General features: G+C 36.8%; 6 protein-coding genes across 6 annotated transcripts; 3 read left to right on the top strand and 3 right to left on the bottom strand.

Moving 5' to 3' along the window:
• Nucleotides 1–2,674, top strand: LOC111800744 (transcription factor bHLH13-like). Its single transcript, XM_023684577.1, has 2 exons — nt 1–112; nt 226–2,674. Exon 2 carries the CDS (start codon nt 562–564, stop codon nt 2,419–2,421), a length of 1,860 nt encoding a protein of 619 aa, XP_023540345.1. The 5' UTR covers nt 1–112; nt 226–561; the 3' UTR covers nt 2,422–2,674.
• Nucleotides 2,675–5,297: 2,623 nt separating this feature from the next.
• On the bottom strand, nt 5,298–8,757 carry LOC111799782 (copia protein). The gene is made up of 6 exons (XM_023683261.1): nt 8,261–8,757; nt 7,533–7,638; nt 6,997–7,090; nt 5,866–6,752; nt 5,687–5,741; nt 5,298–5,584 (listed from the first exon to the last, which is right to left on the bottom strand). The coding sequence occupies exons 1-4, from the start codon at nt 8,573–8,575 to the stop codon at nt 5,918–5,920; spliced, it is 1,350 nt and encodes a 449-aa protein (XP_023539029.1). The 5' UTR covers nt 8,576–8,757; the 3' UTR covers nt 5,298–5,584; nt 5,687–5,741; nt 5,866–5,917.
• Nucleotides 8,758–13,718: 4,961 nt separating this feature from the next.
• Nucleotides 13,719–15,474, top strand: LOC111799596 (aspartyl protease family protein 2-like). The gene has a single exon (XM_023682995.1). It carries the CDS (start codon nt 13,768–13,770, stop codon nt 15,190–15,192), a length of 1,425 nt encoding a protein of 474 aa, XP_023538763.1. The 5' UTR covers nt 13,719–13,767; the 3' UTR covers nt 15,193–15,474.
• A 606-nt stretch (nt 15,475–16,080) lies between these two features.
• On the top strand, nt 16,081–20,768 carry LOC111800324. Its single transcript, XM_023683966.1, has 5 exons — nt 16,081–18,485; nt 18,559–19,178; nt 19,287–19,496; nt 19,938–20,155; nt 20,280–20,768. The coding sequence occupies exons 1-5, from the start codon at nt 16,184–16,186 to the stop codon at nt 20,320–20,322; spliced, it is 3,393 nt and encodes a 1,130-aa protein (XP_023539734.1). The 5' UTR covers nt 16,081–16,183; the 3' UTR covers nt 20,323–20,768.
• Nucleotides 20,769–21,215: 447 nt separating this feature from the next.
• On the bottom strand, nt 21,216–23,732 carry LOC111800325 (uncharacterized membrane protein YuiD-like). The gene is made up of 2 exons (XM_023683967.1): nt 23,042–23,732; nt 21,216–21,788 (listed from the first exon to the last, which is right to left on the bottom strand). The coding sequence occupies exons 1-2, from the start codon at nt 23,666–23,668 to the stop codon at nt 21,618–21,620; spliced, it is 798 nt and encodes a 265-aa protein (XP_023539735.1). The 5' UTR covers nt 23,669–23,732; the 3' UTR covers nt 21,216–21,617.
• Nucleotides 23,733–24,402: 670 nt separating this feature from the next.
• On the bottom strand, nt 24,403–27,244 carry LOC111801191. Its single transcript, XM_023685195.1, has 6 exons — nt 27,028–27,244; nt 26,619–26,793; nt 26,145–26,197; nt 25,732–25,933; nt 25,551–25,603; nt 24,403–24,849 (listed from the first exon to the last, which is right to left on the bottom strand). Exons 1-6 carry the CDS (start codon nt 27,071–27,073, stop codon nt 24,647–24,649), a joined length of 732 nt encoding a protein of 243 aa, XP_023540963.1. The 5' UTR covers nt 27,074–27,244; the 3' UTR covers nt 24,403–24,646.
• Between the last annotated feature and the right edge of the window lie 489 nt (nt 27,245–27,733).

Below are 27,733 nucleotides of genomic sequence, written 5' to 3'. Positions count from 1 at the left end.
CGGCAGAGCAAAGAGCAGAGGAGAAAAAACAGAAACCCATTTCCCAAAATTTTCCATTTCCATTTTCGATTCTTCATCGTTCTGGAAAACAGAGAAAGAAGAGTCAAAGAGGGTATTGCTTTTTTTCTTTCTTTCTTTCTTTGTTTCGTTTAGTTTGTCGCGTGAAATAACTGCTTTCTTTGTTTTCCAATGAGAAATTAAATTAAATCTTTCTCCTCGATTCAGGCTGTCGCTTTCCTGGGAATGTTTATAGCCTTCCAACTTTCTTTCAAACCTCTTCCCTCATCGCATCGTCTTCTTTTCAGCGCATTTCGTTTGCTCAGTACCGGTTGATTCTTCGCTATTTCTGTCTCTTTTGATTCCTGGGTTGTTGGGTGATTCATTTTTTGTGTTGGGTTGATCTGGGGTTTTCTTAATTTTTCTTGATTTTCGAGATCTAGACAATGTTTTAGCGATGGTGTTCTTGGTAGAGGGTTTAGGTTTTTGGACAGAGATTTGATCTGGGGTTTTCTAATTTTGAAGCGTGTGTGTGATTATTGTTATTATCATTGGGTTTTAGAGATGAAGATTGAAGATGGGTTGCGGGGTGTGGGTGGGAAGGATGAGGATAAGACTGTGGTGGCTGCTGTTTTGGGTACTCGTGCTTTTAATTACATGATGTCTTGCTCTGTTTCGAATGAGAATCTGTTTATGGCTGTGAGGAATGATGATAATTTGCAGAACAAGCTTGCGGATCTGGTAGAGACACCCAACGCTTCTAATTTTTGTTGGAATTATGCAATTTTCTGGCAACTTTCCCATTCAAAATCTGGTCAATGGGTTTTGGGATGGGGAGATGGATCGTTTAGGGATCCTAGGGATGGTGAAGGAACAGAAGCTACGCAGATTCTTAGCCTTGAGCTTGAAGATGAGAGCCAACAAAGGATGAAGAAAAGGGCATTGCAGAAGCTTCATACACTGTTTGGTGGGTCTGATGAGGATAATTATGCTCTTGGATTGGATAGAGTTACTGATACTGAGATGTTTTTTCTTGCTTCCATGTACTTCTCCTTTCCTGGTGGAGAGGGGGGTCCTGGGAAGTGTTTCGCTTCTGGGAAACATGTCTGGCATTTGGATGTGCTCAATTCGCCTGCTGAGTATTGTGTGAGGTCCTATCTGGCTAAGTCGGCTGGGATTCGGACCGTCGTTTTGGTGCCAACTGATGTTGGAGTAGTTGAATTGGGTTCTGTGAGATCTGTGAGTGAGAGCTTAGAGTTGGTGCATTTGATTCGATCGTTGTTTTCATCTCAACGTTCGCTTGATGGAGTGAGGACATCGGCTGTGATGTCGAGGATGGCTGAAAGGAAGGATGAAAACGCCCCATTTCCAAGTTTGGGGATTGCAGAAAGAGGAGGGGGGGTTCCTAAGGTTTTTGGGCAGAGTTTGAACTTGGGGAACGTGGGTCGATCTCATTTCAGAGAGAAACTCGCGGTTAGGAAGATGGATGAAAGGGCATGGGAAGTATGTCCCAATGGAGGTAGAATTCAGTTTCAAAGCCCTCGAAATGGCATTCGTAATCCGAGTTTGGGGCATGTTCATCTTCTCAAACCGGGGAATCCTACCGAAACTTTAGGCTCTCCAACTCCACCGGTAAATAATAATCACGAGCAGCTTGTCAATGGAGTTAGAGATGAATTTTGTCTCAATCCCTATCAATCACAGAAGATAGCCCAAATGCAAATTGATTTCTCTGTAGCAACATCAAGGCCGCCTTCTGTGATGAACCGTGTAGGTGCAGATTCAGAACAATTAGATATAGAGCCTCAATGCAAAGAAGAGGGACCTGGCACCGACGAAAGACGACCACGCAAACGAGGCAGAAAGCCTGCAAATGGAAGGGAAGAACCACTAAATCACGTGGAGGCGGAGAGGCAGCGTCGTGAAAAGTTGAACCAGCGGTTCTATGCTTTACGAGCTGTTGTACCCAATATCTCCAAGATGGACAAAGCTTCACTGCTAGGAGATGCCATTGCTTACATTAATGAGCTTCAGTCCAAAGTGAAAGCCATGGAATATGAAAGGGAGCAATCCGGGGTCACCTCAAGTGAAGCAACCCCTTCGGATACGAACCCAGAAATTGAAAACAAAGATCAATTCCTCGATGTTGACATCAACGTCGAAGCAGGTAACGACGAAGTCATCGTTAAGGTTAGCTGCCCATTAGAGTCACACCCTGCATCAAGAGTTATCAAGGCAATGAAAAATGCACAGATCAATGTTGTTGATTCAAAACTCTCTGTTGAAGTAAACGATACAGTTTTGCACACGTTTACGATCAAATCCCCCGGATCGGAGCAGTTGACAAAGGAAGAGTTGATAGCCACAATTTCTTCAATTTCGCGGGATTCGACTCCGTTACATCCTCTATCAACAGTTGGGTAGCACAAGAACTACAGTAACGTAGTGCATACAGAAGTTTTGATTTAGAGAGAGCAGGTATTATTGTTAGGGAAATAAGTATTTAGTATGAATTAACAAAGTAGGAGCAGAGAATTTATGTTGTTTATAGTACACATTGTTATTATTGTTACTATTCTGCATAATCAAGATGGTCCACTGTTCTTATTGTTCATCAAGAATCTCCCAAAACTGTTATATGTTCTTTTTAATGTTAGCCCCTCAAATTCTTTTGTTCTTTATTACTCTTTAGATTCACCATCAAACAATGCCTGTATCTGTATCAGTGTTCATTATTTTGATGAAAATGGATACACTTTCTATCTGATCATGATGGGGTTCTTTGCTCAGACCAGTTTGTGCTGTGTTCTTCTTGATGTTCTTGTTCATAGATATGTTTCATTTTCTTCTGCATATCAAGTTTTTTGAGATTATGGACTATGGTCGTCACCTATGTTGAAGATGACATCTATACCATAGGCTAGAAATCGAGCGTTGGTTTAATCTAATTTGATATCTATTTGAAGCGGCACATTTTGAAAACTTCTATAAGGTTTTTAGTATCAGTTGACGACTTTTTATTCTTTTACTTCACATACTGTTGGAGGACTTTGTTTGTCTCCCTTTTGTTATCTTAAACCGAAACTCGATCAAGAGGGCAGCCCCTGTTTGTAGTTTTGAAAGTTTTAGAAGGACCAAATTGAAAATAAATGAAAGTAAAAGGATGAGGATGAAAAGTGGAAGAGTTTTGAATGGGTGAATGTGATGCATGACAATCACATAAACCATGTGATGCATGTGAAATGCTTTTTCTATATTTTATTTTATTTTGTGTTTTTTAAAATGCTTTTTATAAATTAAGAAAAAAGAAGATAAAGTCAAATGTTTTTGTTGTGCCACGTACAAGTGTCCCAATATCAATAATTGTACTTTTATTAACCATTTAAAACGTTTTAAACTATTTTTATTACTCATTTATTGGTATATTATTATATTTTCATTAATAAAAAACCAAACTTTTTCTCGTTCTCAACTTACCCTACTTATTCATTATTATTTTTTTTTTAATTTTAAAATATTGGCTCACTTTAGTAATATTTTGAGAAAGGATATTATGTTTGGTATTTTTTTAAAAAAATTAAATTTGATGAATTTTTATTTTTATTTAGTCCATCTAATTTAGGTAAACTTGAGACCAACACTAATGATTCATGACTAATGATGTCATAAGCCTATCATCTTTCACGTCAACACGCTCTTATTTCTTGGTAGACAACTGTTCAACAATGGTCTCGTAATCGTTGCAAGTTGTAATAAATCTAACCCTTTTGTTTTTATGATGGTCCAATTGAGAAAGGGACCTCTCTGCGTTTTGGTGAAAAATAAATGAGTTATAGGGTAAGTTTATACATTACTAATGTTACTAACCCTTATTCTTATTTATTTTTTTTTTATAAAAAAAAATCTAATAATGCAAATTGTATTGAAGAAAGTGATTAAAGTGGCATTCTTTTGCATCATTCACTATATTTTCTTCTCCACTAAAAATTACTTTTTAACTTTATGAGGAAAAAAAGCTTTAAAATTCTAATTCAACAAATTAAGAATAATTTTCTGTTTTTCTGTTTTTTTTTTTTTTTTTGAAACCCAATAACTTTAATCTAAAATATGTTTAAAATATGCTAAACCTATAATTGTGTCAAGTTTTCATTGGATGAGCTTTTAAAAAGAAAACTAAATCTTTAATAAAACTAATAAAAATGAATTTAATTTAGTTATATAATTTTTTTTTAAGTGATTTCAAATCATTGATGTTTTAAAACTTGAAATTGACAATCACCCACCACCTCTTTGTCTCAAAGCATCTCAAAAGTCTCCCATTTGTTTATATTTGCATTGAAAAAATGTGGCCTAAACTCCAAATAAATAAATAAATAAAATAAATAAATAAAATGTGGGCTAAGAAAATGGTTTGAATAATGAAGGACAGAGACATTTAAAGCATCTCATAAATTAGTATAGTAATTCATTGCGTGTGGACTAACTCAATCCAAACCCTGAAAAATATGGCCAATTTTGGGGCACAAATGCTTTCTTTTATTTTCTCTTTTTTACTTTCTCATTAAAAGATTACTCTTTTCGATAAAAGTGAGGCATCTATCTATCTTCCTTTTGGGTAATCCTTTGTTGATGAGAACACAACGGTTTCATTACTGATGAGAAGACTTATGAAGAACATAAGAGATAAAGGGTGCGAAGTGTCACAGTCACGCTTGTCCAAAACGTGTTGCATACAACCATATACCCACTCCAACACCTGTTACTATGACTAGCAAAATTCAAGTCTATTTCTGCAGTCTTGCCTCAAAATATATGTTAGGGGATATGACAAGTCATCAATTATTTTTCCTCGAAGTTTTTCAAGTCATTGTTATCCCTTGCTTGCTAGTCTATAATCTTACCTTCTAAAATTGTTTTCAAAATTGGCATGAGCGACACAAATTTGAGTTGGTTGACTTACTTGTTGGTTGGTAGGAGTGTTGCACAATTGCTAAGTGAAGTCCTGAAAAAATGTGATTGTGACACGGAGCAAATACTTCATTTTAAGTGATTCGAGGTACTTGGACACCTCCCCTCTCCAACAAACCCAAGTCCTAACGTATAAAGAAATGCCTCCTACAACCCTTCCACTACTTCCCCATTGAAAAACTCCTTAACTCGCTACCAACTAATACATCCTAATTATGTCTTGGTTAAATTATATAAAATGTTCCTAATCTCTTGAGATAACTTCCAATTATGCTCCGTATCAATTTCAGTCCTATTTTAACGAAAATAAAATCAAGTTTAGGGGTAAAAAATGAAGCTTTTCAAAGTCCAGGTGCATAATTTAAACCTAACAAAAAATTTAAGGGTATAATTTAACCTACTATTTCTAACATCTATCCTGATAATAACCCAACAACACTTGCATGCACAGCAGAACGGTGATAATTAACAAGCTCATATTTAATCAAACTAGGAGCTTATGGATTCAGCATCTCTTCTCATTATACATACCAGTAGGAAGCTATCAACTTACAGTAGATTATAGTCAGACCTCTCCAATGATCTTCCTTAAAGTGGTTCCTACGAAGGAAAAAAAATCCTACAGAAAAGTGCAAACACGCTAACATAAGCTTCAAGAACGAGGATGATAATGTATAACTACGTTAAAATCAACAAGATTATAAGCTAGTTATGCACTTACATCGCTTAGAACCTTGATTTCGCACTTTGAAAGCCCCCTAAGCGCTTGACAGATTCTGAGTCAAATGAAAATTGTTAGAAATTTCAAACTATCGTATTACATGCTTTAAGAGAACATATGAGCCAACAGGGGTGGGATCTAAATGTGAATACACTATTTTTATCCTCAGACATACTTACCTCAGTAAGATACTGCTGTGTTCTTAAATGAGCTACTTCATTATCGACTTTCCTACGTACTACTCGGACAATCTCGAGATATGTGTCCTTCCTTGCCACAATTCAAGCAGAGTAAAGTTTTGACATCCATTTTCCATTCCCTTTTCCTCGACGGTAGGCTTTGGGACATTTGGTCTCCCATTTTTCGCCTGTGATTCACGAAAGGACGTTCGCCTCCTGAGCGATGTGAGTTTTGCTGCGTACGTAATTTTTCTTCATTCCTCAATCGATCTATCAACACCACAGAGGGAAGATGCTCCTCACGCATTAACTTCACAAAGACATTTGTCCAAGAGGGTGGAAGCTTCGAAATAATGGCACTAACATGAAAATCCTCATCAATCCGCATTCCAGCTGAAATAATGGATTCAGCAATGTTATTAAGTTCTTCAACTTGTTCTAATATTGACTTCTCCTCGACCATCCTGAATTCCAGATATTTTTTAACTTGAGATCTTCTGGTTCCATAATCACAAAGATAAAGTGAGTTTAGCTCCTTCCAGAGTTCTCTAGCACTCATTGTTCTCTTCGTGTATTTATGAAAAAGACTATCGGAGAGGGAGTTCAGAATGATGTGGCGACACATGTGGTCATCACTCATCCATTCCTGTTCAGACGCCTTGGATCGAGAAGTATTTCCAGAGCTAGATTCCGGTCCAAGCATGGCAGTAGGACGATGATCAGAAAGTACATAAGCAATCTTTAAGCGCCGGAGCAAAAACTCCATCTGGCGTGCCCATACCCGGTAGTTTTTTCCATCAAACCGAATAGTTTCAGATGGAAATTTTGGAGCAGACCCAGTAGCAGGTACGGAGCCAGCACCACTTGTATTAGCATCGTGTTCAGATCTACAAGATATGATATAGTCAGTTATTTCAACTATACACCTTTTGTCCTGAAATTTAAATCCTCCAACAAGACAACTTAACGAATGAAAACATTAATAAAAATTTTGGAATCTACATTTGGACACCAACGCCTGAAGACATAGCATAAAACTTTGGAGTTTTCTTGTTAATGAAATAAATTTGATGAACTATAACTAGCAGATTCAATAACAGTAGTATCAAAGAACATCAACATGGTTCTCACCTTTGTATTTTCCTTTTCATCTGCAAAATAGCTTCCTCTATAGCAGGAATATTACTCCTAAAGGCAGACCATTGTTCAGTTGTCAAGCTGATTCCTACCAATTAAAATATCAATATGGACAAAAATAACATGAATCATAATTTCGATAAAAACAGGGGGGCTTATAGGACTACAAGATGGATTGGTCGTTCAGACCCAATCAAAAGAAACTCCCAACCCAACAGGTCTAAACCAAAATCGACAGCAGCTGGAATCATATTAAATACTGGTTAACTAATCCGTTTCACATGGTTAGAGTCCATAATAGAAGCAAGACACTCTCAACCCACCCCTGCCATAAAGTAAAGGGTCAAAAGAGAACAGGTGAAGGGGAGGGGGAAGGTAAGTGAAGTTAACAGAACTCACATGATACAAGAGAATCGAGTTCCCAGAAATTTTCCAACACATCACCTCAGCCAAATGTGTTAGGGTGTGTCAGGGCAAAATAAGAAGATTCACCATAAGAGGAAATGAAGAGACCAATGCATAGTGCCCACCTTTAATACCAGGAAGCTGTTTTCCATCTTTTTCATAATACTGCCTAATTGATACCAGAGCGTTCCCTTTAAATTCATGAACTGTCACATTCCTGTTATTAGATAGCTGAAAGAAACCCGAAAATCATTAGCTACTAAATCATAATATTGCAGACGGGTTATTACATGGGGATCGTGTTCCATAGAGTAAAATTTGTAATGGACAATTTTAACAACTATGTCTCTATTTGATAATTTACCTTTCTGTTTTTGAAATTTATACATAATTTCTTTACTGTAATTTTGAATTAGGTTGGATAAACATTTGAATTTTTTTTTGTCAAATTCTAAAAACAAAAACTACTTCTTTGAAAGGATGCAGTGCTGTAAAGATCTTGTCTAAATGAACATTTCTTTAATTATTACAATCATAAATATAGAGGATTCAATAATTTACATCATAATGCACAAATGCCAGAGAATGTACACCGGAATTTCATCCACAATCTAACCTTTTGGTGCAGTTCAGTAACAAAAGACTATAGTATAATGATCACGAGCAAAGAATTATAACAATCTAGCCATAGGAACATATACAACCAGCTTCGGAAGCATTCTAAGAAGGGCAACAAGCTCCATTGCACTGAAGTTCAATTCACTAAGTTCACCAGATATACGCAAAATCCTAATTTTTCCGCTTTCAAATTCACAACAACTTTTCTCAAGAATCAAGAAGGGCAAGGCTTTACCTGGCAAATCACACGGTCAACATCAGCGTTAATCTCCTTCTTCCGGACTATCTCCTGCTCCGTCGCTTTATTCTCGTAACGATCACTAGGCCCTGGTTCTCCCTCTTTGCCCTTATCATCACGTTCCGTAAATGAATGTAAAAAGTCCTCGACCACGTTCCTCACCAGGCACTTGCATTGAATATCGGAGAGATCCATTCCGAGCTGTTTTTCGGCCTCGGCTCGAATTTTGTACTCCGTCATCTCTTCCATGTTCGATATCTTCAATAAGTCAATCACCGTTTCCTCGATTCTCCGTCGGGTTTCATTGTCCATGTTTCTTGAAAACAAGAAAATACCGGAGTTGAAAGAGAAATGGAAAACTGTTCCGGCCGTTTCTTGGTGAAGTTCAGTCGGCTGGGAAAATGAAACCGGCCGTCTCCGATTGGAAGTGCTGTAATTTGTAGAGAACTCCGTTGGCTTCGGCTTTCGACGGCGGTTGGAGAAATTCTGAAGAGGCAAAATACCGAAAGGTTTATTTATTTATTTATTTCCTTTTTAATTTTTAATTATTTAGCATATAAGGCTCCACCATTGGGCTTAATGGATTCAGACTCCAGTGTTAGATCCATACCAATTTTTTTTTTTTTTTTTTTTTTTTTTTTTTTTAATTTTCATATTTATCAATAAATAAGTTAAATTAATAAAAATCTTACTTCGAGCATCTGAGAGTTTTCGATTGTACAACCCATGTCAAAGACTTTAGGGTCACGTGTTAAGAAGCGTGGTGATAGAAACCAAAATCAATAAGCTTGTTGGTGTACCGATGATAAAAAGACTATTGATGAGGGAGATGAGACAGACCTAGAAAGTGCACCGACATCAACACTAACAAATCCACACAAGTCATCACCCGTGACACCAAATTTCAGATCAAGGGAGCACAAACAAGAGCACAGGAGGATCCGCAACAGATGGAGAATCAAAGAAATTTTGTTCTCTTACTAAAATTTAGCTAGATACACACAAAAAAGAGTTGGATCTCAACGAGCTAGTGTTACTCGTTGCCGAAGAGTTAACAACTGAGTTAATGTGCAAGAGACCATGCAAAAGAAGCTTGAAACTATCGAGAAGAACAAGATGTGGGCACTCACCGACTTACTGTTCGATCACAAACCCATCAGTTTGAAGTGAGTGTTTAAGCTGAAGGAGAATAGTGAAGGAAAAATCATCAAACACGAAGCAAGACTCATGGTGAAAGGATACGTGCAACAGTGAAAAGTTGATTTTGAGGAGGTCTTCGCGCTGGTGGCTGGACTCAAGACTGTGAGGTTGATTATTATCCTTGCAACTCAACACGGGGGGAGGTTTATTGCTTGGACATCAACTGGCACTTCTAAATGGTGATCTCCAAGAAGAAGTGTGTGTTGCCCAACCCTAAGGTTTCGTCATCAAAACCAAAGAGCACAAAGTGTCCAAGTTGTCAAAGGCTCTTTATGGTTTACGTCAACTACCGAGGGCATGGAACATATGCATGGACAAGAGCTTGAAGAGTCTCAATTTCATGAAATTCTTGCAACAGCAAGCGGTGTATACAAGAAGTTATGAGCTGAAGCACTCATAGTTGGCTTGTACGTTGACAACCTGATCGTCACTGGTACAAGTGGAGAAGGCATCAAAGAGTTTGAGATGACTCACCATGGAATTACTCATATATTACTTCGATATGGAGGTGGACCAAAAGAAAGACTGCATCATGCTAAAAAAATCGGCCTATGTTAAGAAGGTACTGTAACAATTCAAGATGACGAAGTGCAACTTGGTCAAGTAGCTCGTGGAAGCAAAGTTATAACTCGGGAAATACGCTAAAGGAATCTTGTTGAATCCCACCCGCGAGTCATTGGAAGTCCAAGATACTTGACTCGTACTGGTCCGAATCTTTTATATATTGTCGGAATGATTACTAGATACATAAATAAGTTTACTATGATGTATCGTCAAGTGGTCAAACACATTCCTTGCTAGTGAAGAAAAACAACAAACTGCAAGCTAAAGTATCAAAGATGGCGAGGATCTGAAGAGCCAGTCCATCTTATTGACAGTAATTTAGCCAGAGACATTGGTGATAGAAAATTTTGTTGAGCGAAGTGACCGAAAGTGAGTTAAAGTCGGAAACTCTCTACGTAAACAACAAATATATGATTGCATTAATGAAGAATTCAATATTTTCACAAATGCAATAAACACATCGACCCTAGTTCACTCAACAAAATCTAGGAGATAATAACTGGTTCAAAATCTATTCCATACGGATCACTACAATTTCATTGGATATAACTACAATTAACATCACTACAGTCGAGCTATCAAACATGGAATCAACCACCAAGAATCTGATCGTCAGTCGTGCCAATTTCATACGAATCAATACTTTGAAACATGTTCTCATCACTCCAACAATGGTACCAAAAATGAAATATAAAGTCCCTATATCTTTGTGGTTAGGGAAAACAACCAACAACCTAGACTTTATTGTCAAATTAAAGGAGAAAGCTCGTGGCTAAGTATGAATTCTATCAAGGGAAGGGTCTGATTCGGTTGAGGTGGTTTTTTTGTTTACATGCGTGTAATTAGTCTAAGTTCCTAAGCTCGAGTCAGCCTTTAAAAGCTTAATGATTGACGACAAGAAAATATGGTAGAAGCTTACGGTTTCTTCGAGAGCAAAAACAACTTATCCATTAAAGAGGAGATGCGTTTACAACAAAACTCAATTGGACCTGCTTTATAAGTATTTGGTTTTAAAAGTTGGCCGGATTGGATCGAACTCAAAATTGTCTTAGGTTCATTGAACAGAGCCTACAAATTTTAAAGTGTGACTCATTCGAATAGATCAATGATGAAGTTGACTTTAGCGAGTCTCCTATCTTTTAACCTCCATCGTTCGTTATATATTGTTTTTTTTTTCTATTGTAATTTTCATTATATCGTTGAATTTTTTTACGATCTTAAAAAAGAATTTGAGGTCCACGTTTTGATTTTAAAATATAATAAAATAAATGGAAAAAAAAACTTTAATTATGTCATAATTGACACACTAAGAAATGCACGTGAACTATGAACATACATTGCATCCATCTTATTGTATGACCTCAAGATTGAAGGAGAAAATTGGTCAACAATTAGCACCTCAATGTCTTTTAAATTTCATTATTTTATTCCAAATTAAGAGTATACAATGTTAAGTAAATAAATTATTCAATTTAAATACAACTAACATTTATTATTATTTTAAGGTTATAGATCGAATTTTAACTTCAATAATATATAATATTGTCTCAGGCTCGCTGCTAGCAAATACTGTATATAAATAATTGTCTCAAACCCACCGTGAGTAGATATTGTTCGCTTTAGCCCATTACATATTACCATTAGCCTCATAATTTTAAAGGAGAGCTTTCCACACCCTTATAAAAAAAATGTTTCGTTCTACCCTCTAACCGATATGAGATTATTAAAGATATTTAATAATAAATTATAGTTTACCATATATATTATATTTAATATTTGCATTATTACCATATGTATCTTTCCATTTATTGTTATTTCCATTTATTACTATTTCCATATCTTTATAATTTATTTGATTATAAATAAGATAACTTTCACATCATTAATCAAATATTCTTAGGGATCTTATAATATTCCTTGGGAGGCTAAATGTCTTCGCTGACACACCTCCCAATGTCTAGCTTTGATATCATTTGTAATGGTCCTAAGTCCACCGCTAGCAGATATTGTCCACTTTAGCTTGTTACGTATCGTCGTTAGTCTCACAATTTTAAAATGCGTCTGTTAGGGTGAAGTTCTCACACCCTTATAAAAAATGTTTCGTTCTCCTATCGATGTTTTCATATAAATATATATATATAATAAATCAATAAAGCCATAAGAAAATCATAATTTTGACATTGAATTTTTGTGGGAATGCAAGTTGTGTAGGATATTTATGAGAATTGGGTGGATAGAGAAATCTTTTAATACAGAGAAAACAAGAGCAAGAATTTCATGAATTCATATTTTTTAATAATAAATGATATATATATATATATATTTTATTTTATGCTATTAATTTTATAAAGTTTATATAATTCATCAATATATTAAAATTGAATAATTAATTAGGTTAATTCCATACATTATAATAAAATGGGACATGGGAAATGAGTTGTAATTTGAATTAAGTAAACACAACAAAAACGGCAAGAAAGTAAGGAGTATATTGTAAATTGAAATAACCTTGCAAGGGTTTTTCCGTCATTTCGCTTACTATTACCGGCTACCTTTGGCCTCAGTCACAGCACTTCCCCCAATAATGGGTATCTTTCCCATTTTTGCTTTGTGGCTCCACCCCTAACCCCCACCTCGCCGTCACTTTTTTTCTTGAGAAATTTTATTAATCTTTTTGACTTTTTTACAATAATACAAAAAGAGTTAATATTCCACTTACTAATTACCACCATCAAAATTGAGTAAATAAAATATATTTAAAAAATTGATGACTCAATCTCTTATATTTATAATTATTTAATTAAAAAAATAAAAAGAGAGAGAGAGAGAAAAAAAAATTGGAAAAAATTGGAAAAAAATATTTATAAAGTTAAATTTCAAATGGTGATNTCGCGCATAAATTTTTATCCTTAAATTTTAAAAATATCTAATATATTTTGAAAATTTGAAATTTTATATTTAATAAAATTCTAAATTTTTAATTTTATATTTAATATATTGATAAAAAAATTTAAAAGATCGAATAGTTCAATTATCTATTGGACAAATAATAATAATAATAATTATTATTATTTTAAAAATATATTAAATATTTTTTAAAGTTTTAACAACTAAATAAATATGATTCTCAAAATTGAAAGACTTGGTTAATTTTTTTTTTAAATTCAAGAACTAAAAAAATAAAATCAAGGACTAAATTATAATTTAATAAACAATATTAAATTTACTAAAATTTAATTTTATTAAAATATTAAAATTCTAAAATTTATTAAAAAAATGGAATAATAAAAGTAAAGGCATCGAAACATGAGGAAAAAAAATATTAATTGTAACAGTTTATTATTATTTTTTAATATTAGTGAAATTTTAAAATTTTTAATCTTTTTAAAAATTAAATACTAATATAATTTTTGAAAGTTTAATCTTATAGTAATGATTTTCGTTCATATGAATATTTTTAATATATATATTTCAGTAAGTCTAAGAATATTAAAAATAAATAAATATTTTAAAAGTACTTTTGAAATAAATTACTCTGCCTAAAACTAAAATAATATTATTTTTAAATTTTAGAGTTCTAGTATTAAATATATTTATATATATTATACAATGATAATTCGACTCCCAAAAAATTAAAAGTAAAAAATAAAACTTTTAAAGTCCACTTTAATTCTTTATACTCCTCCTTTTATTTATACTCTCACACCTGAGCGGAACTCGTACCTCCCGCACTCTCAAAAATGGAGGCAAAAACCAGTGCATTCCCCTTTATCGGCTTTCTTCTCACTCTTCTCTCTCTCTCCACCGCCTTCTCCGACTTCCAAACCCTTGTACCCAAACCTCTTCCGCCTTCACCTTCACTCTTCTCGCCTGAATCCGCCACCGATTCCGAGTCTTTCATCTCCTCGGAGGCCGGCTTAGAGTTGCAGCTTCACCATTTGGACGCTCTGTCTCTGAACAGAACGCCGGAGGAGCTCTTCCATCTCCGCCTTCAGAGAGACGCTCTCAGAGTCACGAAACTGAGTTCACTCAGGGGTGGCTCTCAGAATCTTACCCAAGCTAGTGGGACCAGCCACGGGACCACCGGGTTCAGTAGCTCAGTGATCTCGGGACTCGCTCAGGGTAGCGGCGAGTACTTCACGCGCATCGGCGTTGGCACGCCGCCCAAGTATATCTATATGGTTCTCGACACTGGTAGCGATATTGTTTGGCTACAGTGCGCTCCCTGTAAGAATTGCTACTCTCAGACCGACCCGGTTTTCAACCCGGTTAAGTCCAGATCCTACTCCAAGGTTCTTTGCCGGACGCCGCTTTGTCTCCGGCTCGAATCTCCGGGGTGCAACCAGAGGCAGACGTGTCTCTACCAGGTTTCTTACGGGGACGGTTCTTATACCACTGGTGAATTCGTCACCGAAACCCTAACCTTCCGGCGGACTAAAGTGGAGCGCGTAGCCCTAGGTTGCGGCCACGATAATGAGGGCTTATTTGTTGGCGCGGCGGGGCTTTTAGGTCTCGGTCGGGGAGGATTGTCATTTCCGTCGCAAGCTGGCCGGAGTTTCAATCAGAAATTCTCCTACTGCCTGGTGGACCGATCCGCCTCTTCCAAACCGTCCTCCGTCGTTTTCGGCGATTCCGCCGTATCTAGAACCGCCCGGTTCACTCCTCTTCTCACAAACCCTAGGCTGGATACATTTTACTATGTCGAACTGTTAGGGATCAGCGTCGGAGGCACGCCTGTTTCCGGCATCTCCGCTTCACATTTCAAGCTCGATTCGAACGGAAATGGTGGAGTCATCATCGATTGCGGTACCTCCGTCACTCGATTAAACCGACCGGCGTACATCGCCTTGCGCGACGCCTTCCGTGCTGGAGCCTCGAGTTTGAAATTGGCCCCCGAGTTTTCTCTGTTCGATACTTGCTACGACTTATCCGGGAAAACGACGGTGAAGGTTCCGACGGTGGTGCTACATTTCAGAGGCGCTGACGTGTCGTTACCGGCGTCCAATTATCTAATCCCGGTGGACGACAACGGGAGGTTCTGCTTCGCCTTCGCTGGAACGACCAGTGGGCTATCCATCATCGGCAACATTCAGCAGCAAGGATTCCGGGTCGTGTACGATTTGGCGGGTTCTCGGGTCGGATTCTCCCCTCGTGGTTGTGCCTGATGTCGACGCACCGACGTAATGCAAGGCCGGGAAAATCCTCCGCCGCCGTCTGTCCATTTCCTTTTTTCAGTTCAGACGGATTAAAAATAAAGAAAAAGAAAAAAGGAAAAGGTTTAAACAGACTAGCTGAGCTGTATCAAAAAAGGGAGGAGAAAGGAGTATATGACTCAAAACGGTGTCGTTTAATGTTTACTATTTTACTTGACTTCTTCTATCTTTACCTTGCTGTGAAATTAGTGTCTTATTTTAAATAAATAAATTAAGGTTGAGTTGATAATTAAACTGAGTCAAATATTTTTTTATTAGGCCCAAAGTTGGCGTAAAAATATTTTTATTTTACGGTTAAATTGAAGAAAATTATAATTTTAAAAGTTAGAATTTCATATTTATGATTTAATATAATTTTATGAAATATTTTCTATAATCTGCTAAATGACTAATTTCAATATTTAAAAATTCTTTTTTTTTTTTAAATTAGTAAACTTATAATTTAATTTTAAATATTTCTATGATTATGTTTTTTTTCAAAACTTCAAAAATACTTATTTACAGTTAAAAACACGTTTCAAAACTACTAATGAACTTTTAAAGATAAAGATAATGTTAAAAAGTTTGGATATAATATATGAAGTGTCAATGAATGTTTCTTCCGTTGTCCGTTCATATATTAATAGTAAAAACTTTTTTAGAATATTTTTATTTTTTAAACAAATAACTTACGCTTACATAAAAAAAATATATATATATATATTTTTTTTATTTTATTTTTTTTATATAGATTCTTTTATTAATTTAGATTTATATTTTTTTTTTCATTTTGCGGTACGGAGCATAAGAGTAAGATGGAGTATCCAACGACGTCGTTAAGGAGGCGCCATCTTGCTGATGTGAAGCGCAAGGGGTTTTAGCTAATTCCCTATTTGCTCAACCTCTCGCTCTGCACATGACTCCTCATTTTCTTCCTTCATTCTTATGAATCCTTCCTTCTCGCATGGAGCTTCTTTATCCCATCTTCTCTTCTCCCTCTTCAATAACCACTCCTTCCGCTTCACTCTTCCCTGCCAAATTTCCAATTCTAAATTGCCATAACAAAACCCAATTCAGGATTCAACCACCCGCCTCCAAATTTTACAGATACTCAACTTTTAATCTTCCAAGATGTAGAACAAACTTGATAGTTTTCGCTAATTTCCATCGTCCCACCAGACGCGGCAACTCGCTTCGGAAGAAACTCACCCAGGAGCAACAGGTACGTCGAATTCCCATTCCCGACAATTCAAATCCTGATTTTCAATTGCGTGAACGAATTTCTGATCATAGTGAGACTGCCAGTCGTGTTGGTGGTGATGTTAGTGATAATACTGTTGAAACAAAACCGAAAGGTTTAGGTGAATCTGTTTTGTGGAATAGATTAGAGAATTGGGTTGATCAATATAAGCAAGATATTGAGTTTTGGGGGATTGGTTCTAGTCCTATATTTACGATATTTCAAGACTCTGATGGGAATGTCAAATGGGTTTCTATTAATGAGGATGAAATCTTAGCGAGAAGTCAAGTTGAGAGAGTTGATTTGGATGACACAAGTGGAGTGAACCATAAAATCTCGGCTGCGAGAAGGATTGCAAGAGAAATGGAGAGTGGGAAGAATGTGCTTCCAAGGAATAGTTCAGTCGCCAAGTTTGTAATTGAAGGAGATGATCAATCTACTGTTCTGAAAGCTGCTCAGGGTTTCAGTTTTAGGCCTGAGGTTTTTACCAAGTTTTCACGAGCTGGGGGTTTAGTTCTATGTAGTTTTCTCTTACTTTTTTCTTTGAAGAAATTGTTCACTTTCAAAAAGGAGGAGGTTGAGTATAGCGAATTCGAGAAGGAAATGATGAGGAGAAAGATCAAATCTAGAAAAGGGAAAGAGGTGTTGGAGAATGGTAGAGTTGAAGTTATTCATGAACGTGCAGAACCACCTAAGGTGTCATTTGAAAAGCCCAAATTAGATAAGCAAGAACTTATGCGTACTATAGCAAAAGAAAAATCGAAAGCGTCAGCTACCAATCTAGTTTTAGTTGAGTCTACGGAAGTTCGGAATGAAAGTGTTGTAGATTTGAGTAACAAAATTCAGGAAATAAGAGAGATGGCACGCGATGCACGGGAACTTGAGGCACGAGAAGACCCCTTTTCTGTTTCTGATGAAAGCAATATCTTGAATGGAAAATTGCCAAAGGAAGATGACATCGTTGAACATACAGATGAAGGTTCCTGTTTTCCGGCTGATGTTTTAGCACAGGATGAGCATGTGCTTGAAAGTGTTGAGAGTGAGCTCCCACACAGTGTAGCTTCTGAAGAGACAAAGGATTTGCAAGTATCTAGCACGTCAAGCGTGGAAGTGCCACTTAATGGCTATAGCACCTCATGGGATGTTAAAGATTGTAAGACTTCTTTAGGAGTTATGGATACAACGCAATCTGAAACTTACTGTGATACCGAGAAACTAAAAACAGATTCCGAACAAAAGAAACTAAAAATCTTGAGAACAGTGAAGGAAGCTAGGGAGTATCTCTCTGAAAAACAACGAAAACAAATGGCTGATGAGAAAATTCAAGGCGTAACTGCACAAGAATGTCCTGCTGCTCCAGGGCTTTCAAATGATAACACATTGGAAAATGTGGTGAACAAGGAAGCAGATTCAAAAAATATACTGTTCAAATCTTCCTTTTCATTTGAGGCATTAGATTCGTCATCTTTGATTAGTGACAATGTTGATTCAGCACACAGTGATAAAAGTTCCATCTCGCTCGAGGATGACCGCTCTAAAAGTTCTGTGGAAGGAGGACCCTCAGTAGGCGGCAGTCAAGAGCTCCACAAGTCCTTGGATCGTGAAAGCAATGATCGTGATGCAGAAACCATGCCGTATGGAGAAACAAAGAACTGGATGGAAGATAATTTTGATGAACTTGAGCCTTTTGTTAAGAAGATTGGAGTTGGCTTTAGAGATAACTATATGGTTGCTAGAGAGAAAGGTGAACAGCAATCTGATGCCATTTCTACATTTGCACAACTTGAGTATGAAAATGACAATGAAGAGGAGCTTGAGTGGATGAAAGACGACAACCTTAGAGATATTGTTTTTAAGGTTAGAGAAAATGAACTATCGAACCGAGATCCATTCTATTCAATGGATCCAGAGGAAAAGCGTACGTTCTTTAAGGGTCTTGAGAAGAAAGTCGAGAGAGAGAATGAAAAGCTGTTGAAGTTGCATAAGTGGCTCCACTCCAGCATTGAAAATCTTGACTATGGAGCAGGTATTTCAATGTTCTTCAGCTTTTTATGTTAAATAGTTCTTATCCTGATTCCCCCTTACGTTCTTTTCTCTAGATGGCATCAGTATATACGATCCACCCGAAAAAATCATTCCCCGTTGGAAGGGTCCTCCTTTAGAAAAGAACCCTGAGTTCATCAATGACTTCCTGGAGCAAAGAAAGGAAATTTTCGCTGTGAAAGCTGGTCTGCCTCTTTCTACGAATAAAGACGAGCAGAAGTCTTCTAATCCCGATGGTAGCATTGAGAATATCAATGATCCCAATATGCCAATTCATAACGAAGAACGGAAAGATTCTACGACAATTATAGAAAGTAGTGATGGATCCATCAGACGTGGTAAAAAATCAGGGAAGGAATTTTGGCAACACACAAAGAAATGGTCCCAGGGATTTTTGGAATCTTATAATGCAGAGACAGATCCAGAAGTTAAATCTGTTATGAAGGATGTTGGAAAAGATTTAGATCGGTGGATTACCGAGAAAGAAGTGCAAGAAGCTGCCGAGTTAATGGACAAGTTGCCTGAGAGGAACAAAAACTTCATGGAAAAGAAATTGAACAAGCTCAAAAGAGAAATGGAAATGTTCGGACCACAGGCTGTCGTTAGCAAGTACCGTGAGTATGCAGAAGAAAAGGAAGAAGATTATTTGTGGTGGTTAGATCTTCGCCATGTACTTGTGAGTATGATTAAAACTGAACTTATGATGTTATCCCACTTTAATTTTCACGTGCTCACTTTGAATTTCTTTGTGATTTGATTTTGAACACTTCATTTAACTTTACAGTGCATCGAACTGTATACGGTGCAAGATGGAGAGCAGAGAGTAGGATTCTATTCCTTGGAGATGGCTGAAGATCTTGAACTTGAGCCAAAGCCTTGCCATGTTATTGCTTTTGAGGATGCTGGTGATTGCAAAAACTTCTGCTATATCATTCAATCTCATCTGGAAATGTTGGGGACTGGCCATGCCTTTCTTGTTGCACGTCCACCTAAGGTATGGAATTACTTGTTTTCGAGCTTCAAGCTTTCTAATACATTTGACGAACTCGAAAGTGGCTAATGACATTTTGCATTGGCTGTACTTATTTCCCTTTAATCATCTGATGGATAATCTGAATGATCTAGCAAACGTTTGTTCTTACTGAACCAATATCCGTTTGTGGAACTTACAAAACTTGGGATTTCTCCAATCATTGTGAATTTATATAATTTGCAGGTTGTTGTGGTAATTAAATCATTGCTTTGAAGTTACTGTGTGTGCATGGACAATCTTTCTGTTTGATTAATCTCTTTTTGTGATCGTCAACTATTGAGACGACCAGTCGTATGTTGTATGTCATATGTATTTTTCTTTCTTTTCGTTTTGTTGACATCCGGATATCTTATCGATTCTACTTGCATAACTGTGTTTCTCTCTCGTAAAAAAATTTGCAAGGATGCGTTTCGGGAAGCCAAAGCAAATGGTTTCGGTGTCACAGTCATTAGAAAAGGTGAGCTTAAGCTCAATGTGGATCAAACGCTGGAAGAAGTGGAGGAACAAATCACTGAAATCGGTAGCAAAATGTACCATGATATGATCATGAAGGAGCGTTCCGTAGATATTAGTTCTTTAATGAATGGTGTACTTGGTTTGAGCAACACACCAAAAAGGAGGTACCTTTTGATCCTTGATATATATATATATATATATATATATATATGATACTTTAAATGGTTTGTTTGACTTGGCTTTCACTTTGTGAAGTAATCTCTTCTTGATTGTTCACTTTCTTTTCAGAGGAAAATCAAAACGAAAGTTAAAGAAACTGAAGAAAAAATGAACTAGAAGCCATGACATAAAAATAAGTTGCACATTCCCGCTGATCGACTCCGACCATCCGACAATGCTGAGGGCTGGAATGGTTGATCCTGGACAGCATTTTTGATGGAAAACTCTCCTGGGTTCTCATCTTGTTTCATGCACTTGTGGAGGTGGAGGTACGTAAACTGATCGGTTTCGACGGTTGCAAAAAAATGGTTACATTGCTTCAGCCATCTTATTTCAAAACAAAGATTTTGAGATCAAGCCTTTAGATCAGATCTAAAATGTTAGTGTCATGTCCCTGTAAGCAAAGAGAACTTGTATTATGATGTTTGCCATTGATAAAACAGGCGTTTTATGTCACCATAGAGACCCTGCTATCATTCAGACAATGGCAGATATGGTTCGATGTTTGTGTGATATGCTTCAGTAGAGAAGAATTTCGTGCTGCATATGCCTTCCACACTTCCTCATCAATCTTACCATCACCCTTTCCATCTACTTCAGTTAAAGTCTGCAAAATGAGCAGCAAATTCAAGCAAACTAAAGTTTTGGGAACAAAGAGTAGCAACACAGTTATAATAGGCTCATCATTACCCTCTCGATGATCATTTCGACTACATCATCGGGCAGATCTAGATCGGATTCAGACAGAAGAACCAACACCATCTTTCTTAACTATCAAAAGACAATAGTTTGAATGTATTATTAATTACAAAAAGATAAGGAACATTATGAGTCATTACCCAATAGCACCTGCGGTAACTTACACCTGTTGTAACATACAACTTAAATGTATCTGAAAACTCGATATTAAATCAATCCCAACTCTTAAGAACCATACAACATCACCCTATTGGGTATTCGAATGAAAGACACTAGTTTCTTGTTGTAGCTTCTAATCTATCTCAACGCGGAAAGATTCATGCGATTCTTTCCTAATTATTTGAAGGGCACTATCAAAACATCACCCTTATCTTGATGGTGCAAGGATAGAACTAAAATAGATTTATTTGGGAAATTTAAAAAAAAAAAAGAATGATATATTCCTAATTTGATTTGGACTTAAAAAGGTTCTCAATCAAATTAGACTAAATATAAACATTCTCCTCGATCAAAAAGAGATTGTTTTTAACTTATGAAATCTATTAAAAATTAAATTCAGGTCTTCATTGCTTCCACTATTTCTTTAGAAATGAAATTGATTTGGGTTACTATGAACAAAGAAGAAAGCTATAATGTTATGATGCCATTTGTAAATTAGAAGGCAAAAAAAATGGGCCATTTCCATAGTGAAAAGGAGCTGCGATGGGATCAAGAAGTTGAAGGCGGGATGATGGAGCCCTGACAACAGAACCAAGCAACCACAATGCCTAGCAGAGCACCAGCAAGGACCTGCAATGGCGTGTGCCCAAGCAGCTCTTTCAGCTTTCTTTTTCTTATGGGATGGCCTTCAAACAAGTCCTCAACGATCAGATTAAGAACCTGCATTACCATTCCACTCCAAATCTTTATAACAATATACCTTCCTTATTGACAAAGCAATTAGATATGCCTCAACGATGCCGCTCAACTAATTAAGTCATATATTCTCGAACAAGAGGACAAAAGTTTCAATCTTTTTGTCCTTACATGTCATTAAAGTCAAACGTTTATGACATGATACTTTCTCTATAAAAACCATAAATTAAGATAGATGCAAGTGACATAAGCCAATGATACCACCATGCCATCGGAATAAGTTTTGGACAAATTTCATGAAATAACCATCTAACCTTACAACATTTGATGACTTTGGAAACAACATGACACCAAAGACATCTAAATATAGACATTGAATGTGAGATCAATCCCCACATCTGATGGAGAGGGGAACAAACTATTCCTAATAAGGGTGTGGAAACATCTCCGTGATAGACGTGTTTTAAAACTGTGAGACTGACGACGATACGTACCGGGCCAAAGCGGACAATATCTGCTAGCAATGAGCTTGGACGGTTACAAATGGTATCAAAGTCAGACACTGAGTGGTATGCCAGCGAGGACACTAGCCCCCAAGGAGGGGGATGAAACGAAACATTCCTAATAAGGGTGTGAAAATTTCTCCCTAACAGACGCGTTTTAAAACTATGAGACTGATGATGATACATAACGGGTCAAAGCGAACAATATTTACTAGCAGTGGGCTTGGGCTATTACAAATGATATCAAAGCTAGATACCGAGTTGTGTGCCAGCGAGAATGCTGGCCCCCAAGAGAGGTAGATTTTGAGATCCCACATCGGTTGGAGAGGAGAACGGAACATTCCTTATAATGGTGTGAAACATTCTTTATACGTAATGGACTAAAGCGGACAATATATTTTAGTGGTAGACTTAGACGGTTACACTAAACTAAGAGTCTACACTAAACTAAGAGTCGAGTCTAAGACATTGCTTCCTCAAGAATCAGAATCCAAAACAACCATTCATTGCCAAGCATAACAGCTAACAAAAACTCCAAACAGGAAGGAACCAGAAGGAACCAGAAGGCAGACAAAGCCATGTCAACACAGCCTCTCCTCCACAACACACAGAGAAAGACAGAGAAGCAAGCCCATAAATGCAAAAGATCCCCATTGATTGGCAGCAGAACTAAGTACTAACCAACATATTCAAACAACTCAATCTGAGAAAGGAAACTTCAAAGTTCAAGATTATTCTAAGCAAATTCTATGTAAAACAAACAAGATTTTGTACCTCCGCTTGCATGCCGGTATGTCGACGAACACCAATTGCATCATACATGACAATAAGACTAAACCCCAAGCAGACTGGAAATAGCGAGTCAGCTACGCCATGACAAAGAGCCACGGAAGTCGTCAAAGCGGTGCACAATGCAGAGTGAGATGAAGGCATTCCACCACAACCAAACATTATCTTCAAATCCCATTTCCTTTCCACGAACAAGTTCAACAAAACCTTCGTCGATTGAGAAAAAAACCATGCGAACAATCCCGAAACAAACGTCGGATTCGTCGCCAATGTAGCAACGAACGGACTAATACGGTGCTTCACCGTCGCGGTAATGCTTATCAAAGCAATCCCGAAACTCCCGCTCTGTAAGTAATTTCCATTCCATCCACCCTCTACGAATCTCGCTGAAACAATCTGAGCTTTCCGGAGATTCGAACGAAAATTGCGATCACCGCCTTCAGATTTCTGGCTTTTGGCGCTTGGACGAGAGGTACAAGACAAATCATGTGGAAATCTGCGAAGCTTTTTGGATTGAATGAACCGAAAAGACAAGAAGGTAGTGGAGAGAGGACGAGGGGAGCCATTGAAAACGGGGGCACTCGATCTAAGCCCGACACTAGCAGTTTCCATAAGGGGTTTTGGTTTCTCGGGAATTTGAATCGCTAGATGTGAAGAACTTTGGAGAGGGTTCTTAAAGTAACTTGCGAGTCAAGCATATGATTCTCAAAGCATATGCCATTTCCAAACCTTTTATCTATCACCACATTGACAAATCCTCTAGAGACATCGACCCACAAGAACACTTACCCGAATTCTAACTAATCGAATCGATTCCTAAAGTCGCTATCATTACCACGAATAAACTAACATCCTTCAATCAATCCGTTCTTGGAACCCAAGTTANTCCGAATTCTAACTAATCGAATCGATTCCTAAAGTCGCTATCATTACCACGAACAAACTAACATCCTTCAATCAATCCGTTCTTGGAACCCAAGTTACAACCTGTATTCCATCATTCATGTAACATTGAAATTTTAAAAAGTTGCATTTTGGTCGGGAGCTAGTTCATGATAGAATCAAGATATCTTATGGAGTGATTCTAGTTACGGGTTTGAAATCCAATTTATCATTTTCTGNTACATTGAAATTTTAAAAAGTTGCATTTTGGTCGAGAGCTAGTTCATGATAGAATCAAGATATCTTATGTTGTGATTCTAGTTACGGGTTTGAAATCCAATTTATCATTTTCTGGATTTCAACATTTATGATCTAAGAGCTTGCATAAATATTTTTGTAAAGTATACGCAAACGATTTTTCGGTGATCCTGTATCAATCATCAAGTTACTACTTATGAATGAAATTTAAACATTCAAACCCACTGCAAACAATTTTTATTATTACAACTTACAAATTCCAGATTACAAAGTTACAAAGGATATACATTCGTTCCCAAAATGGGAATGTACAAAGCTCCTGTTATACAATAATGCAGAAATACAAGTGGATGACTCACAAACATTCGTGTGGTAATGGAACAATACACAGATGAAAAAATATTAGAAAACAAACCATCATTCTTGATTGTCAAATTCTTGCTTTGGGGTTTAATCATCTTTCTTTTTTGAAGGAGAGCATATTATTTCCAAACAATTTCCCAGTTTTGACAGAAATCCTTCTTTTTCTGGCGAATCAGTTTCCTTCTTATCATGGATGCCATGAACAAGTGCCTCCATTTCATCTTCTGCTCTCTCAAAAATATTTGGCCCTTTCACTTCATTGATTGGCATTTTCTCATTTGAACTCATTTCTGCATCATTTGTCGCACGGATAAACTCATTAGAAGCAAAATATCTGCAACAAACTTTGTTGTACAGTAGAATAAAACAAGTAATTCATCAGTAATCCTAAGAAAACATCAAGTTGGTAGCAATTAGGCAACAACAATTTAGACGAACTACTTCGATTTTCCATAAATGTGAACCAGTGGCCAATTAATATGAACCTTTGGGCTTCCTTTCAAGGTTTTTAAGAATGCATCTACCCTTATAAAGAATGCTTTGTTCTCCTCCCCAACCGACGTAGGATCTCACAATCCACCCCCCTTCAGGGCCTAGTATCCTTGTTGACACTCGTTCTCCTCTCTAATCGATGTGGGATCTCACAATCCACCCCCTTTGGGGCCCAGTGTTCTCGCTGACACATCGCCCGGTGTCCACCCCCTTTGGGACTCACCACCCAGTGTTTGGCTTTGATATCATTTGTAACAGCTCAAACCCACTGCTAGTAGATATTGTCCTTTTTGAGTTTCCCTTACGAGCTTTCCCTCAAAGTTTTTAAAACCGTCTGTTAAGGAGAAGTTTCCACACTCTCATAAAGAATGTTTCGTTATCCTCCCCAACCGATGTGAACCTCACACAACCAGAGTACCATGGTCAAAAGTTATAATAGAGCATAAATAAACAGCATCTTTGGAGAACTGTAAGAATGCAAATTTGAAAACTGTATTACCCGAGAGAGGCATTGCTTCCTTCAGAATTGATGCAGCATTGGTAATTTCATTCCTTCAAAAGAATTGCAGTAAATGAGATAATGTAGAAAGAAAAAAACTAAATGTATCTCATAACCACTCAACCTAAACTAATTAAAAACAATCAATCAAAACCTTTTATCGCATGTCTGAGATTCTTACTTAGAGTGAATCGTTTGGATAAGGGCCTGATATTCTTCTGCTGCCCGCTCAAATAAATTTGGAGCTTTGACTTCATCTATTGGAGTATCTTCTCCTATATCATCACGATGGCCATGGGTTTCTTTTGACTTCTTAATTTGCCATATCTTCTCAATCTCGTCCTTTGCTCTTTCTATCACTTTTGCTGCTTTCGCTGTGCTATCTGATCCATACACACAAGAAGAAGATAAACTCCATAATTATTTCGACATATCAAGTTTTACTTCTGTCTAGAGGCTTTTCATAAATCAATCTCCCATCTTGTCCACATTGTTTATGAACAAGATAAGCTAGTTTACAAAGAGGGAAGCAGAAAGATATGAATACAACTGCACAATTGCAAAGTCTAATATGATAAGAAACAAAGAATCCACCTAATAGGAACTCTGTTTTCTCTTCGATGGAATCCGTTGCTGAAGCTTCATCCCTGCGACCAGAAAACAACACGAGGATTTATATATGTATATATGAAAAGCTCATTTTAGTTTCATTAAATTGAATTCTGAACTTGAATAAGTAGACTATCTTTGAAATAAAACTAGAAGTTGACCTAAAACCAATTCATAAAACATCTAAGATCCAACGCCAAACATCCAAAATCTAGTGGGAAAACGCATACTCAGCCACAAAACTCCTAAATCCAAGCACAAAATCAAGTAACATAAGAACTCCGAAACCTAGCAATAAATATTGAAATCTAGTTATACAAATTTATAAAGAAGGTCAACTGTTTCCTATTGAAGCAATATCTTGATTTTACCATTTACATAAGTCCAATGTCGAAGTTAATGAAATTATAACCTAAAAGTTTAGTTGATCAATAAGTGAATAAAAACTTCCTTTCATACATTTGTGACTCTTTCTTCGGGTGGATCGTTTCAACCAGAGCCTCAATCTCCTCTTTTACTCTCTCAAACACGTTTGGCGCTCTGACTTCATCCAACGAGGTATTCTCGTCAATATCATCCCGTCTTCCATGAGTCTCCTTGTGATGACCAGGCGATTCATCTGTCTGCAAATTTTCTGCAAAATTCGAATTGGATACTTCTAATTCAAAATCTGCTAGCACTAACCTATTGATTCCAAAACACTCGTATACTACAACCGATGGAAATTGATCAAAGAATCCTCAGAAAATGTAAACGCAATGCAAATCATCACGTGAATGACGATATCAAACATATATACATATATATATACGAAAAATAAAAAAGAAAAAAGAAAAAGGAAAAATCAGGAGATTGATAGGAAACGTACCGGATGAAAGAGGGGGAGACGACCGGTCTGGTGTGGATTCTGCCATATTGACTCTGGAAATGGAATAGAATGCAAAGAACTGAGAAGATGAAGGGTAGAAAAGAAAGGGTTCGAACAGAGGAGCGCCGGCAGCGGAAATGACAGATTGGACAGAGCGTTCGTTGGGGCCCTGCCCACAATCTGTGTGCTGTCTTCCTCTGTCACGCCTATTTATTTTTTCATTAATTTGTTCATAATGTTTCGAGGCGGTATCAATAATTCTATTTATATGTTAACAATAAATATAAAATCAATGAATATATATATATATATATTTTGTCCATATAGTTCACGTAATACTTTTATGCTTATCGTGGCGCGCATATACATATACATATACATATATATATATATATATATATTTTTATAAGATGGACGTATATGTTCGAAGTATTTCATTCGTGTTTATGATACATGATACATCATGATGTCTCGCAAGGCAAAAGCATTATCATACTAACATAATAATCATAAATAATAGAGATGAAGTAAACGTCTACACGTAAAGAGAGTTATAGGGTACATATTATTCATACATTAACCAATTTCATCTAACCTAGGTCATAGATATTCCGACTGTAAGCTCAATTATAGTTTCAAGTCCAATTTGGTGCTTCTAAACTTGTTTCGGTCAAATGTTTCTATATTCAACTACACGAGATTTAAT

The sequence above is a fragment of the Cucurbita pepo genome, chromosome LG08 (assembly GCF_002806865.2).
Source record: "Cucurbita pepo subsp. pepo cultivar mu-cu-16 chromosome LG08, ASM280686v2, whole genome shotgun sequence".
Taxonomy (NCBI): Eukaryota; Viridiplantae; Streptophyta; class Magnoliopsida; order Cucurbitales; family Cucurbitaceae; genus Cucurbita; species Cucurbita pepo.
Note: the sequence above shows the minus strand (reverse complement) of the source record. Positions and strands in the feature narration are given on the sequence as shown.